Source organism: Plectropomus leopardus, chromosome 20, assembly GCF_008729295.1.
Source record: "Plectropomus leopardus isolate mb chromosome 20, YSFRI_Pleo_2.0, whole genome shotgun sequence".
In the NCBI taxonomy this organism is placed as follows: domain Eukaryota; kingdom Metazoa; phylum Chordata; class Actinopteri; order Perciformes; family Serranidae; genus Plectropomus; species Plectropomus leopardus.
This window is the reverse complement of record NC_056482.1, coordinates 16,655,496-16,671,849: the sequence shown is the minus strand read 5'-3', so window position 1 is coordinate 16,671,849 and position 16,354 is coordinate 16,655,496. Positions and strand designations below refer to the sequence as shown.

General features: G+C 37.8%; 2 protein-coding genes and 1 long non-coding RNA gene across 4 annotated transcripts in view; all 3 read right to left on the bottom strand.

Moving 5' to 3' along the window:
• Window positions 1-4,283, bottom strand: part of urm1 (ubiquitin related modifier 1) — a 13,372-nt gene extending 9,089 nt beyond the window's left edge. The window contains exons 1-2 of the mRNA XM_042508752.1: window positions 4,208-4,283; window positions 1,276-1,346 (exon numbers count right to left, since the gene is read on the bottom strand). Of these exons, the coding sequence (XP_042364686.1) occupies window positions 1,276-1,346; window positions 4,208-4,242 (106 nt within the window). The 5' untranslated portion in view covers window positions 4,243-4,283. The remainder of the gene's footprint in view (window positions 1-1,275; window positions 1,347-4,207) is intronic.
• A 2,849-nt stretch (window positions 4,284-7,132) lies between these two features.
• Window positions 7,133-9,215, bottom strand: LOC121959470. The gene is made up of 3 exons (XR_006106915.1): window positions 9,175-9,215; window positions 8,899-8,979; window positions 7,133-7,210 (listed from the first exon to the last, which is right to left on the bottom strand). It is a non-coding gene; the product is annotated as an uncharacterized LOC121959470 (long non-coding RNA).
• Window positions 9,216-9,549: 334 nt separating this feature from the next.
• sh2d3ca (SH2 domain containing 3Ca) overlaps window positions 9,550-16,354 on the bottom strand; it is a 67,880-nt gene continuing 61,075 nt past the window's right edge. For both annotated transcript variants that reach the window (XM_042508750.1, XM_042508751.1), the window contains 6 exons: window positions 15,244-15,373; window positions 14,736-14,851; window positions 14,268-14,439; window positions 14,039-14,150; window positions 13,740-13,946; window positions 9,550-11,842 (listed from right to left, as the gene is read on the bottom strand). In XM_042508750.1, the coding sequence (XP_042364684.1) occupies window positions 11,667-11,842; window positions 13,740-13,946; window positions 14,039-14,150; window positions 14,268-14,439; window positions 14,736-14,851; window positions 15,244-15,373 (913 nt within the window). In that variant the 3' untranslated portion in view covers window positions 9,550-11,666. The remainder of the gene's footprint in view (window positions 11,843-13,739; window positions 13,947-14,038; window positions 14,151-14,267; window positions 14,440-14,735; window positions 14,852-15,243; window positions 15,374-16,354) is intronic.

The following is a 16,354-nucleotide window of genomic DNA, read 5'->3' as shown; positions in this document are numbered from 1 at the left end:
CCTCCTCTCTCTGACCACACCCTCCTCAAACCCGGCCTTCATTTAAGCTCAACTACACACCTGTACAGTTTTGTGACTGCATCTTGCACGGTTGCAACACTAACAAAATCTGCCCACACAGACAGACATATGAACACTTTCCACAGTACTTTAAACAGCCTCTGTGGGAATTCTCACTATAATATGTGCCACCAAGACTGAATTTGGGGTCGACATATTATTGGCTGATGACTGAAGACAATATTTGGCATTTTGCTGATTATCTGTATTGGTTTTTTATTTTAATGATCGCCGATAATATTTATTAATTTAAAAAATGCAAAGAAAGTGACGGCATGGGACAAAAAGTAGCAGGGAACTTGCTGTATATGATGTTGAAAGTTTAATTAAACATTTGCTAAAGACATTTATACAAAGTTTTGTGTTGGAGTTTATTATATTCCAAATTCTAAATATTGTTAGAAAGATTTTCATTTTTATTGTGAATGCAGATCAGTTCCAAATATCAGTTATCGGTCTCATTAACTACTAATAATCTGTAGAGGTATTGACCCTGAAAAACCAATAAAGGTCAACCCCTAGACCAAATGATGCCATGATGACACACACACACACACACAGACACACACACACACATGCGCACACACACACACAGACACACACACAGACAGACTCAGGCCAATGGGACATTGTTGTGGCTGGTAACAAGTGATCGAGAGTGACGGATTCTTTGGTTTCTCGGTAAAACACACTACCTGCCAGGAAGTCATTGGTTTCCATTCATTTCTGCACAATATGACTCTCAACTTGGCATGGCTGTAAGCTCGATATGTAATCTATTACACCAAACTTCATATCTAGTTTTAATTTAGTTAATTTAAAATCATCATCACATGGCAATGCAGCTAAAAACATGGACTTATTTGAAACGTCAGTAAAGATGATGCATTCAGGTCCAGGAGGGCTGAGGTTTGGTTAACCACACTACATTATCAAACAGTGTGTTTGAAAGTTGAAACCTGAAGACAAATAATATGCAGAGATGGATGTTGTGAAAATGATTTAAAGTCATGTGTAAAAGTTTATGCAGTAAAGAGAAGTGATTTAGCAACCGAGATGTGTGATATCTTGGATGTCAAAGCATCTCAACATGATTGACCACAACACTGATTAGAAACATTTGTCATCCTTGGGTTTTTACTTTAAACATATTGGGGAGGTCACTGTTTGACAGTGAGGCTCTATTTATGACATGCAGAAAAAGGTAATACTCACAAGGTTCGGACTGGCTTGGCAGAGTCACATGATGCTCCTTCACGCTGTCAAAAAGCAGCTCTGCTCCGCCACTGAACAAGAGAAGAGTCAGAATGATCAAAGTTTGCCTTTTTGTGGAATTAAGATATTTTTACAGGAAAAACTAACTAACTAACACAACATGAAGTCCTGCATCCTGAACAGGCTGCAGAATTAAATGTACAAAAACAATTAATACCTGATGTCCATTACTCTGACAAAGAGAAAGGTTGTGTACATACACGTGTTTCAAGTGCTTCTCGACAGAAACCATTCAGACAGACTGACAGCAGGTTCCAGCTGACAGCGTTCACGTGTACAAGCTGCCTCTCAACATATATTTGGGAGTTTATTGGGGGACGTTGCATGATGACCAAACTGCTCGCCTATGTCACTAAAGTCTTTTGGTGCAGGTCCAAGTCAATTCTCAAGTCTCGTCAGTCTGTCGTGTCTCTGCTGTACAGATATTTCCTTTATATCGATGCGTATTAAGTGATGGACAATAATGCAAATCACCAGGCAGAGACGCTTTATGATAAAATTGTATTCTTATGGGATTTTTTTCATCGCTATTATTAAGTACTCTTAACTGTCAGATATTTCATTGACTGGATTAGCCAGACATTCCTGTCTGCTTATCTGATTAATGAATATGTCATTTTAACTTCCAGAAAACCAGAAAATGATTAAATACATTTTTTCTGTGAATTTTCCTGAAAAGAGCCACCGTTTGAACACATTTTACCTGACGAATGAATGACAACCAAAACAATGTCGCTGTTGTTATTTTTGTTCTTTGACACTCAGTTTCTGATCAATCACACCTGTCCGTGGAGACATATTGGGGCACAGGATCTTTGAAGAGACAGTAATATTTGGGAAATCAAAGCAAAGTTCTGAGAGGCATTTAAGTTTTTTTTTTTCAGAAGTTTTTATGACAAAAATGTTAGTGATACATTCAAAACCCCAAAAGTAAAAAACAAATCTTATTATTCACACATTCATACACAAATTGTTTCGGGAGACACTTGAGGTTCACTGTCTTCTTGCTTAAGGACACTTAGGGACATGACTAATGTGAAAGTGACGCATAAAATAAAGCGTTACCAAAAATATCGTCTAGAGCTGCTGTCATATTTCCATAGTCCTCATTTTTGTGATGCAAGTCCAACTTGAGTCTCAGATCTTTAGCTTTGGTGGCGGCTGGTTTTCACTTTTTTCTGCAGGTTTTTATTTATTTTCCTGACCAGTGGTGGAATGCAAAGTACATTTACTCAAGTACTGTACTTCAGTTGAAATCTGAGATACTTTACTTGAGTATTTTTTTCATGTTACTTAATACTTTTATTCCACTGCATTTCAGAGGGAGATATTGTACTTTTTACTTCACTACAATTATCTGAACGTTTCAGTTATGAAGTTACTTTAAGATTTTTCCATAAAAACATGAGAAAAGTTTATAAAGTATGTGCTGGTATAAACTAATTTACCAAACAGCTTATACAAGAACAGAAACAATTTGTTGAGATTAATCAATTAGCCAATTTACTGAAAATCAATGGACAACTATTTTAATAAAGATTAAAGTCATTATTTGTTTAGTTTTTTAAAAATATTTTTCTTTTTTTTATGTTTTTTTCGGCACAGTGCAAGTTTTTTACTTTTAATACTTTGAGTACATTTTCTTGATTATACTTACTTTTAATCATGTAACATTTTCAATGCAGGACTTTTACTTGTCACAGAGTATTTTCACGGTGCGGTATTAGCACATGATCAGATCTGACCTAGTGTTTGCATTATGGAGGAGTGTGAGATAATCTCACAGTTTTAAGTATTTTAGCATCTGCTTAATAACAAATATTGTGTCACCAATAAACTTATAGAAGTTTCCTTTAAAGTAATACATTTAATACATTATGTCGACCAGATAAACCCTAAACTGAGAGATGTGGGGAAAAAATAGTGTCTTTTTTAATAAGGACATCAAAAGTATTTGACGTATTAAGTAGTATTTTATGTGTGACTTTGTGTTAAATTATTTGAGATGGCAATACAACATTTCTTTTAAAGACTGACAAGTTCAAGGGTTCAGTTAAATCGATTATAATATAATATCTAACATTTTTGTATAATAAAAATGGACTTGATCATCCAAAAAATGTATTTTTAATGTATTAATTTTTTATTCGAAATGTAAACTGACTAAAAAAAAATACAAGAATATAGAAATTGAACATTACATCCAAACATTACACGGACTGAAAGATAGCAAAGCTGAGAAAACACTAGACTTTTATAATTCATTAATCATTTTTGTGTGATTCTTTGGTTGATACCCCTTTGTATATATGTATATATGCAAAGAATTATATATAGTTTGTCCTTTTTTTAACTTTGTTTTGTCTTTTTTTTTCCTTATGTTTTGTTTGCAGTGTCCTATTTCCTGTTTGTTACATAACTGGATTTGTAAATATACTTCAGCCGTGTATGGAATAACTGGAAAAAACGAATTAACTTTTTAAAAAGGGAGAAAAAAGAGTCTGCTCGGGTCAAATATGTTAAAAGTGGAGTCAGTCAGCTGTGTCACTTCTGTGTGACGTTATAGTGTTTTTCTCTGCTCGCGCTCTGAAACGTGTTAAAGCAGCGCGCGGCGCCTCTCTGTATGTCCCTCTAAGTCAAATCAGACAGAAAAAAACGACCACACGATGGTGAACATTTCATAAACAAACTCACAACTTAGCAGGCAGCTACATGTTACACTGATCTGAGCTCTTTGTTTAAACCAACAACGGACGATGGTAGCAAAGCAAACTAATGCAACTCTTCTTCGACGTCTAATCTCCGCATAAATGCCGACAAAACACCAAAATATACACACAAAACTATCAAAATGAGGTTTAAATTCGCCTACCCAAACTCCAGGTGAATCGTTAAGGGCGCTGCCATATTGTCGGCACAAGCAGGAAGTAGTAGAGGGGGAAGTCGGAAGTGACGTATGTGAAAAGGAGACTTGGGTTAGCAAATGATCATATATGTATGATAAATGATGCACTATTGTTAACTGATTTATGTAATTTGGAAAAATTCATATTCCTAAAAATAAATTTTCTAAATTCAGTCCATTTTTTTCATTTACTTTAAATTGAAAGTGAATTTTTCTCTCATTTTCACGATTTCTTTTTATATAGAATAGAATATAGAATAAATAAGAAATAAGAAATCCATGTCAGTCGCTAAAATTTTCTGAGATGTTTGCTCGATGAAATCTGTCACATAAGTTATTCTTTTCTTTTATTAATCATGATTATTTCTTTTATTATCATTATCATTAAAGTAGCCTAAACTTCAAACTTTTCATTTACTTCTCTTTACAGTGAACTAGTAAGCTCTCACTGAATGTGTTTGAAGAGACTTAATATAATCAGCAAACTGAAAGCAAACTCCTAATTAGTTTTTAGAATAAAACATATTTTGTAAACAAACATATTATCCTTGAATTGATTTTTTCCAGCTCTTGCTTTCTTTTTCGTCCTTTCTAGTATTCAGTTTAAAATGTCCTTCATATGTGAACATAATCAAGTACAGTACTGATTACTTTTTTATAATAATAATAATAATAATAATAATAATAATAATAATAATAATAATAACAATAATAGGGTACAGCCATGTCTACAGGAAATGTTGAAAAAAAAAGCTGTGGTTATGTTATTATCTCTGCCAATTTAATCAGTTTGTTTATGATCAAACTGCAGGGTATTCTGTGGCTGTTTTTAGTTTTTTTTTTATTTTTTTTAAATACATTTTGCTGCTCAGTTACTTTGATTAGATTTGATGTGTTATATGTCATAATGAAATCGTTCCCCTAAATATAAAAAAATAAGGAGCTTTTGAGCAACTTCTTCTGATATTTAGTTTGGTCTTTTTATTTTCATTATGCCAGATTTTATTTTAATACACTTTCAGTTATACCCTCACTTTTGTTGAACTTGAACATGAAATATTTTGGATTGAGTCCTGCTCTTCACACATGTCAAGTTGTGCTTCTGTAAAATAGCTCCTTTATCTCAAGGCAAGAATGTTTGTTTGTTTTATGTTTTTAATGCATTATGTAAAGAATATTAAATTTTATTTGTGTATGTAATGTTCTAAACAACAAAGGAAAGTAAACAGCATAAAACATTAAAATGCTAATTGAAGACTAGACATCTTTACAGGAGAATTCAAACATTGAGAACAGCGACATAAATACAGGATAGGAGAACATGATGGTTCATGGTGAATATTTAATGTTCAGTCAAAGGTAGTGCAGAACATAAAAGTTTATAACCTGGATTTAAAGGTGGTCAAAGATGGTGCAAGTCTATTATCTCTTAGATGTTTGTTTGAACTCTTTGCGGCACAGTAACCAAATGCTGCTTCTCCGTGTTTCGTTTGCACTCTGTTACTTATTCTGTTTGATGGTGCCCCCATTTATGAACTGGTATTCACTTGACTTTAATTTAGAAAATCATTATATTGGAAATTCATATAGCTCTCTCTTTCTCTCAGACTCTGTGTGCATGTCTGCATGTATTTGCATTGTGTATGTCAATATGAAAGTGTGCAGAGGCATGACATGAGTGTGTGAATGCACATCTGCCTCTGTCTTTCCCTCTCTCCTTTCTTACATACATCCTCAATCATACTGGTGACAGTTCCAGTCCCAGTATACAGGGCCGGGAGGATGGGGTGCGGGGTGGGAGAGGGTCGGTCAGAGGTTTGAATTGCAAATCCACTGCCTTCTGTTGGCGTCCAAGCCTTCGCAGGCCCTTCCCTGTCTTCATTCATGTGTTAATGAGGAGTCAGTGCAGGGGCAGATAGACAGATCGACCAGGGGCCTGGGGGGGGGGTAAGTGAGGGGTGGGGTTGGTGAGGAGGCAGGCGGGAAAACGAGGGGGTCCTCTGACGGCGGTGGAAGTTTTGAAAGATGATGAAGACATGATGGGTGCTATTCGATGTGGCTGGGATGATGTGTATACAGTCATGGGGCGAGCTCAGAGGGAGGCAGAAGATGGGGGGTGGGTGGGATTGTTATGGCTGTAAGTTTCATGAGTTCCCCAGGAATGATCACACCATCACTGGGTGTCACGTCACATTTGCTAAGCTGCCTTGAGGTTCAAGTACAGCTGTTGTTTGGTACACCACACCTCTGCTGAACATTTTGAGCTTTCTTCATCTCACCATGCAGTAAACAAAAATGAGCATTTACATATTTCTTTCACAGGTTTAAACAATCAAGATGCTATTACTATATATTTTTAAATATATTTTAAATGCATAAAACTAGTTGAAAATGATATGAAATAGCTACCTAAACCGTTGCGATAATGCTCAATCTAATGTCCTTAATATATAACATTTGAAAACATCCCCATAAAAGGATCTACGCCATTCAATGCCAGTATTCATAAAACATTTAAATTATCCACCATAGACTCATTAAAAACATGAATCACCACCTCATCCGTGGTCTAAAAACATTATTTTTATTAGATTATTTTTAATAACACTATGACTTTAGTCTGCGAAGGAGTATTGGTAACCTCTGACATGACAAATACAATAACCCCCCCCATTATTTTATCATCTGCCTCCAAATATCCCACCCAAACTTCAGTCATCTTCATCTCAGCCTCTCATACTTAAACCTGTATGCGATTTTAGAGATTTCTCGAAATTAGATGGACGTCAAAAGTCAATGCTATGCTGCCAGGCACCAGCTATAGAGCAGCCAGGGTCACACATGATCAGATGACAATGACCCGCACAATGGATTAGCTATAAAAGGACTGGGGGGAGAGATTAGGGGTGAATTGATGACGGTTGGCTGGCTGGTTGGCTGGCTGGCGAGCAGGCCTGGGAGATCTTGGGTCTGTTTCAATAAGGAACATAAAGAGCTGAAATTAACATGTACCATGATACCAAGCAGAGAGAATCCTCTTAGAGATTACATCCATAACATGTTACGCCTATGGAACTGTATGTAAAGGGGAGACAAAGAGCAGAGCGAATGATAATTTTCTATTGTAGCAGATTATGGGGCATCCTGTTCGCTTCTATTCTCTTCGATTCTATTGTGTCTTGTCCATTTCTGTTCTACATTAGATCTTTCTTAATGTCACAAATTAAGCAATTGTTCTACTTTATGTTTTTTTCACCTGGAATAAACTGACCCCTTCTTGGTGTAACAGCTGCCAGGCCACACTACTGCCTCCTTCATGAAGGGTGTAAGCAGCAAGAGCAACAGCAAGTATCCCTGCAACATCTGTGTTGTGGCACACACACACATGTTGACAAAAGCACACGTTGATATAAAAACACACGCGTGCACACATATGGACACACGCTCACACATGCATGGATACACACACACGCACAGTCCATCTGTCTTTGTCTCCCTCCCACTGCTACCACCGTGGGTCTGTCTGCAAAACAATGTGTGATGCTTCACGCAACACGCATGCTCACTCCATACGGTGCATTTTCAGTTATATAGGAGATATACTGCAGATTTTTATACATACGTAACACTAACAGAATAGCTGAAGAGCCCAGAAGGGTGCAAAATACAAGAAACTAGTTGATGCTCTGGGCTATGTAGGGAAGGACCATTAAAACTCAGGACTGCCAGTCATCTAAACTGGTCCAGGAATCAGGATGCTCTTGACTGCAGTTGGCTAGAGGAGGAATAACTGTGGACAGTATAGATGAGAGAGGTCAGCTTTGCTTTGATAGTGAAATGATGCCCCCTATTGGCTACTAATGTACATTACAAGAGAATGCCTCCTTTGGGAAAAAGCCCTAAGTAGAAAGAGTATTGTTGCTAAGTGTCTTCATTGGAACTCAGAGGTGGCATTCAACATCTTCATCTTTTCCTACAAAAAAAGCCCAATATGTGTTTATATCGGTTAAAGCAGCATTTTCCAAACCTCTCCTCCAGTAGCCTTCCTCCTGTTCTGAATGTTTTAGATCTCCCCCTGCTGCAAACACAGCTGATTCAAATAATCAACTCGTTATAAACTCCTGAAGCTGCATGATAACAAGCTGATAATTTCATTCAGCTGTGTTGCAGCAGGGAGAAAACTAAATCATGCAGGACAAGCAGTACTCAAGGAGAGATTTGGAAAATGCTGGCTTAAAGGATAAAGGCCGTGTTCTTTATTTATTTTACATTTTATTTTTTTCTAATTTTCTAGTGTCAACAAATCCCATTTAAGGATCCAAACAACTCATTCAGTCATTCCCAAGCTGTCTGTGCAACAACCCCATCCGTATTCAATCCTACTAAAGATGTCAATTGTTCAAAACACCTCATAAATGAATAGTTTCACTGTTTAAAGAAACTAAAGATTCTTAAAACAGCTTGGCATTGCAAGTTTTAGTAAAAAAATGACTCAAGCACGAGTCAATAGTGTATTTGTTGGGGGCTAACTTCCAGCACAAATGATGCTATAGTGAGCATTTGCATCAGTAAATACAGCCATCAGCAGTGGCAGATCCTCCTGTAGACAACATAGGCAGCACACTGAGAAGAGGGGTAACAAAATTGTGGACACATACCTCTGAGGATGTCCTGTGGCACGACTCACGGGGATGTTGGTGTCAGATCCTTTGAGTCTTGTGGGTTGATTGGATTGGAATCTGGGGAATTTGGAGACCAGTTTAAAACCTTGAGCACTTTTTCATGATCCTCAGACCTTTACTGAGCAGTTTTTGTAGTGTGGCATGGAGACTTGTCCCTTCTGGTGTTTGCATGTAAAATTGCATCCACGTGAATGCCAGGAGCCAAGGTTTTACATTGTATTTTGACATCATGATCAATATTGTTTGCTTCACCTGTCAGTGGTTCTAATGTTGAGGCTGATTGGTGTATGCAGTGTATGTAGGACTGACTCAAAATAAACTGCAGTGCCTGTGTTCATTAGGATGAAGGAACGTGTCGCCCGGTGCAACAGTGTGACTGATTGATTTGTTTTAAATAGTTTTGGGCAACACTTGAAGTCTGTGTCACAGAAGTCACAGGATAAACTCTGTCAGTCTTTGGCTGCACAGCCAGCTTCATTGTTGGTTTAGGTATTTTCATGGTATTAAATGACTGTAAGAAAAAAACAATAACAGCAAAAGGCATGTATGCATTTTTTTTCTGGACAAAATCAAACTCTTTGACACAAGCAATCATTTTATTTGAAAAAAAGTGAATTTCTATGTACAGTATACGTTAAAAAAAACATGAGATCAGTCCTGAAACATTTCTCTTTTTGCTTTTTGTGTTCATCTCATACAGTCCTGTTATACACAACAGGAGAATCCATACACTGTCAGAGCATTCCTGTACAGCATTCGACAGAGAACAAATAAAAACAAATTATATCATCATCACTTTTTCATCATCAGTGTTATCAGATACCAAACCTAAACCAGTAGGGTTGATATTTAATAACAATGATATCAAACATTGGTCTCAAAACACATACAATATGTTTTTATGTGTGTGTGTGTGTCTTCCTGTTATGTTGTATTACAATTAATGATTCAGAGTTTTTTTGCTGACTAAAGATTGCCCCCTGTTGGACCACATTGGGAACTGGCACATGGTTCATCTGTACAGGTTCAGACTAAAGAGCAGGACAATCAAACATCCATTTAAGAATCTCTGATATGCAAATCTCGGGTAGGAGGATATTTTTAGAGTTATTTCCATTTGATTGATATCTGATAGGACTTCAGTTCACATATAGATAATCAGTTTGGATAGGCTTAGGAAGAACAAAGGATATACATTTTTAAAAGAAGGCGATGTCAGGGGCAAAGAGTGAATATGGCGATCGGGTGTCTGTTCAGGGGTCTCAGCCCTTGGTTGAAATGATTGCATAGCTCTGAGAGTCGGCTCCAGCGCTCTCAGGCCCATATGCTGTACATACAGCAATGATTTAACACTGAGCAGTCAAACAAAATGAAATCCCATAGCATTTAAAGAATTAGCTTGATTGCTGAAACACAAACTCAAAACATAGAACCAAAAAACATTCTCTGTAGCAGGGCTATGGTCAACATTTGCCTCAGTTTGGGAACTTCTTTTTATCATTTAACGGGTTTCAAACTGGACAAAAAAGATGAAAAATAACAGATTTCTCTGTCTGTTTGGTATCATTCAAGATTATCCAGACATGAAAGATCTTCATGGTATCATCTGCATATATCTAAAGTTTGAAATGTTGTTATACTTAAATTAGTAGTTTAAAGCAACATTTTACTTGGTAAAACATCTATAGCTGCATGCATCAACGATTTCAATAATTCCTGCAACTTTATAAAATGTTTGTATACTAAGTGAAACATTGCTTAAACTAAATTTAAAGAGTGCACATCCCATTTTCTCCTCTGTCTCTTAGTGCCTTTTTTTCGCAATATTTTGTGCACAAGACACACAATATCAAATGTATTAGTCAAACAGCTACAACAGAGGGGACGTTGCTTTGTCCTCTTAACATTTTTAACAAGTCACAAAGCCCTCGTATTGAAGTTGCTGCATTACTTCTGCAAATGTTTCATTTCTGATACATTTATTAATGCATGCCTGATACATTTTTAATGGGATTCAATGGGACTGCTTGATACATTTTTAATGAGGTTTTATGATCGTGGTTCCCACAGAATGAGCACTGACAGAGTCTCATGAGTTTGGTGAAGCTGCGTCCATGATGTTTAGATATTCTTTGATCATAACAAATAAATAAGACAAGAAAAATAATACATGAAACATTTATGACGTACAAAAATGAAGGAATGTAAACACACGCATACAGACACACACTCACTCACGCACTAAACATCTATATATGAGCTATGTAAGTTATTGTTAGCATTTCTGCTACAGTGTGTGACAGCGGTTGTTTGAAACAAGAGAGTCTGTTTTTTTATTTTGGAGCAAAGCCAAACTCGGCAGCTCGGTTTGGCCCTCGGGACGCACCATACACGTTACTGTTTGTACCAAGTGGAGGAGCTGGTCACCCATCTCCCCTGTCTTCTTTTCCACTTAGCTTGTCTCCTTCCAGACACTGTTTACATATTTTAGCGCTAAGTGAGGAAGTCCACAGGGGGGGACAGAAGTCCACAGTGAGTGCATCACATTTTACAAGTGAGACCCTCTTCTTTGTATTTCTCACTGCACATGCCCCTTTAGCTGCCTCTTCATTCACTCTCCCCCCTCCCAGTGTTCACGATGGACTCTTCTACATCATCCTTTGCGTTGCAAAATAAGACCAGACCACAATGAGTGGTGAGTGCAGATGGGGGTGTTTTGGCGATGGCTGTTGTTGGGGCAGGTGCTATAGCTCGCTGTGACGAACAGGAGGCTCTAGCTTGTGTGACAGAGCGGTGAGGACTTTGTCAAACTTCTCGTAACGCTCTGATTGGCTGCCCTCCGAGCCACGGCTGCCCCAAAGGAGACGCATCTGGAACTCTGTGTGGAAGATTTCATGTATTTCTGGCCTCTCCTGGAATCCTGGAGATGAGAGGAGAGGAGGTTACCACTGAAGTCATGATAGTCATGTTGACAAATTATCTCATAACAGCGTGGTGCAGAGATGGTGTTTTTTGTAGTCACTTCATGGCTTTTGTAGAAACTTGAAGGCTTTTAAATTCACAAGTGTGGTATTTACTGATGAATTTTATGTTGCAGAACAAGTCTCTCAAGTCTCCAAGGTCCGCGAACTAGACTTTCAATCATGTCTCATGACTTTCATCTATGCACTTCTCCCTTGTATATCACTTCTTATTATTACATGACAGACTTTCCACACTCCTGTTCACAGGACAACAGCTAAGTCCATATGCTGATGAAGAACATGAGAGGAGGTTGAAAGCTCTGAAAAGTGGATCTTTGAGATGGCACTTTGTAACAATTGCATTTTGAGAGCAACAAAGCATTTTTTGTCCATATCCATGCTGTGATGATCAACTAAATAATAAAGCTACCCTAAAGATGAACTACAGATAGCTTTTGAACATAAACATCTTGGACTGAATCAATGTTGACAACTGTATGAAGTATAAGCATCTCAAATTTGGCTCATAGAAATGTTGATGATGGGAGCAGACTGAGGTCAGGCTGGTCGATAGCGGGATATATCAGGAAACAGAGATGTGAGCTGATAGCTATTGACACACTGTTCAATAAAACAGTAATGGCTGGGACTGGGAACCATTGGGGAGGTATTAGGGATCAATACAGTTAACATAGTGGTGACCACACACACACACACACACACACACACACACACACACATACACACGATCATTACATCTAATCAGTGATACTGAATACACACATCATTATTAACAACAATACATTAACAGTGAGATGTAACACAATGCCAGCTATACCACAGCAACATGAGAGGCTGTGGAGAGAAAATAACTTATTTTCATAATTTCTGAAGGTCAGTCAAACATTGGGGTGCCAACTTGGTCACAATGACGATGCTAACTTGCTATCTAATATGTTGTCTAAGTACGTGTCATCTTGGACAATGTGTCCCATCCAAAAAATACGGTGCTGATCAAACATAGGACGAAATTCAGTGAAAGACTTTTTTTCTCTGGGATGCATCACAGAGCGCCAAAGGAAGTAATTCCTGCCTGTGGCCATCAAACTTTTCAATCTCTCCCTCCCTCAGAGTATCAGACACTCTGGATCAATAGACTGGCCCTTGGACTAACTGGTAGGCAGCTATAACCCCATAATTTATTTATGATGTGCCATGGTAACTTCACTGTACAATATGCAATACTGGACATAATTTGTGCAAAAATTCATTTGCACAATTCTTTGTCTTATAAAATTTATTTTTCTATTCTTGCATTCATATTTAACATATCTCTTTTATCTTATCTTATCTTTTCTTTTCTTTTCTTTTCTTTTCTTTTCTTTTTTCTTTTCTTTTCTTTTCTTTCCTGTTCTTATCTGATGTTTTGCAGGTATACAGTAATGTTTGCCATGTTAATTGTTTTAGTTAAGTGTGTTGTAATGCTAACATTTGTTAATTAGTGTTAAACACAAAGTACATCTGAGGCAGATGGGACATCATTAGTTTTGCATGTATTTGGTCATAAACTTAAGTATTGGACAAATCAAATTTTCATAACTAGTGGAAGACTGCGGATTGACATCATTGCAGTTCATCCTGAGAAGAACATGAATGTGTTTACCAAAAATCATAGCAATCTATTTAATATATGTTGAATTTTTTTAAGTACCAAAGTGGTGAACAGCCGAAATGCCTGACTGACCAACAGACCTTCAAACTGACGCTGCTATATGCAGAGTGTCAGCTTTAGCATGTCTAAAAACGTAACAGAAGCTGTCTCAGTTAATGCTTCCAAAGACTGCCTGGTCTTACCCTGCAGTTTGGTCTCAGCGTTGGTTCTATAGATCCCCCCGTGATGCGCGATGGTACGAGCTGCTTCTAGGTGGTACATGACCACGTCTACTCCCACCTCTGAACTCTCCCAGGGCTCCAGCGCCTCTCCGACAACCATGCCCCGCTCAAGTAAGGACAGGACAGGAATGATGTGGGGTACGGAGGTGTTGGACAAGGCATTCAACTCTGTAAGCAAAGGAGAGCTCAGATTTGTAAATAAATAAACACTTTTGCTTGTTTTTGTATGAAACAGACACATAGCAACTATGTACACTCACCTTTGCCATCATTCATATTTTTCATGAAAGGTTTGAGTTTCTTCTCGTACAGAATAGCGCCCTCTGTGTGTCTCTGGCGTAATGTCACCCACGTCTGCTCCAGACGGGAAATCTGTAATAATGAGTGACACAACAAAAAAATGTAAGAATGCATTCGAGAGAAAAAAATCCTGAAAACCTTTGGAGTTTTTGCACTATTGATGGTGACTTTTAACTGTATCTTTCTTACCTGTGGCAGCTCCAGGGCTCTCATCACAGCAGCAAAGCCAAACATATTGCCCAGGTTGCTTTTTAACTCTGCTGCCAATTGGATGGTCTTGTGGAGCAGCGCCGCCCTCTCCTCTGTGCTTCCCGTGCAGCCTAGCAGGTCCACCGCCATCATGATAGACATGGTGTAGAACCTGAGAAAATGAGAACGTGCTATTCAATAAAACGCATCAATAAAAGTTAATCACTGCTGCTGATAGGGAAGCAGAGGATGTTGAGTCAAAGCCTATATTTGAAAAGAACTCAGGATATTCACATTGTGGCAGACTGTGGTGTGTTACAAGATAAGAACAGAGGAGGGTGGAGAAGAGAAGAGATGGAGGAAAAGAACAGAAGAGAACAGATAATCGATAGCTGCATTAATGAAGGGGGTTAGTGAGTGATGTTTCAAGGAAGACAGTGGGGTGGGTGGGTGGGGGGGTGTTTGTACCTCTCCAATAGGTCAAGTCTTAGCTGGTGTCCATGTGGTAGTGTCAGTAATTCCAACCCTGAGGACACTCCCATCATCCTTTGCATGTCTGGGGTCACTCCTAATATTCGAGCCACCTATAGAAGAGTTTAAAATATTTAAGGACATTTCTAGGATTTTAGGAAATTCCTAGGATTACAGAACATTTCTAAGATTATAGGATGTTTCTCAGATTTTAGGACATGTCTATGAACATCAGACAATTCTATGATTTTAGGATGTTTCTCAGATTTGAGGACTTCTCCAGGATATTAAGACATTAGGGGCTTAGCTAAGACCTCAATCAGGGGTGCAAGGGATCCTCCACTGGCACTTTTTTGATATTCAAGCTCTATTTTGTTGACTTTTTATGCACATAATTTGGCCTGTTAGCCGTAAGTTGAGTATCAGCATGCGAGAAGATCTGCTTTTAAATGCGCGCATGCTTCCATGTCAGCTGCATTACATTTGTGTGTGTGTGTTTGCGTACCGTGCAGTCTGTCATGGTGATGTGTTTAGCTGCTGTCCTCGCATCCACCTCAGCCAGCAGCTCTTTGACTCTCTTCAGCACCGACATCTCCAGAGGCTTATTCTCAGCGGGCATAAGGCAAGACTCATACCTGCACAGGAGCGATTACACTGTATTAAAATACTGAAACAGGACAGAGACATGAGTACTAGCAAGGACAGCTAGAAAAGTGTGTAGTGAAGATAAATAGGTTACAACAAAATGTTTTGTAGACCTGGTAGGTCCATCCAGGGGTACAGTTGTTTGGTTCAAAGAAGATACACAGCTTATGACTTTAATAAAGCTGATTATGTAGTTAAAGAGACCAAATTATATTAAATATGTGTGTAGAGGTATCCTTATTTTGCACACAAAATAAGAACATATTCATGACTTGGACTGGTCAATTTTGTTCCTACCACCATGCTCATGTTGGTGAATCAGAATCATTATGAATTGACAGGCACGTGCCTGCTATTTTCTATTAGCATACTGCCACACCCCCATTTTATTAAGGAAATACGTTTGACTAAAGGTGTATTGTAGAGAAAGCAGAGGTGTTGTAAAGCCAGCCCAAATCTTACCTGTTGTTTTACATTGTGAATGCTATAGGCTTTATTATGGCCGTCATTGCAGATCCCATCATCACTATCGCAAATGTTTTATTTCAGTCTTGTTGTGGGTAAATCTGTGCGTTTTTAGTGTAACAAAAATTTTAGAACTATTTTCATTTTCTTCTTGCTAATTATTTTTATGTCTTTATCATGTTGTAGATTATATTGTAGACAAATATTAAATTATGACAATAACTGATGAGGATGATGTCAGTTTCATTGTTGTTTAAAACATTTGGCCAACTGTTTTATATATTGTTGTTAATTAAAGCCTTTTTTAGTGAATGCAGTTTTAATATGTTATGCATTAAGCTAAAAGGTGTGTATTAATATTTTCTAAGACAGCAAGGCCTTCGTCATTTGTATGCATGCATGGTCTGTTCTAATTTTTTTGCAGTGTACAAAAAATAAAAAAAAATAAAAAAAAAAAAACTCAGGTGGGAAAATACTGATAAAATGAGTACAATGTTCATACACAT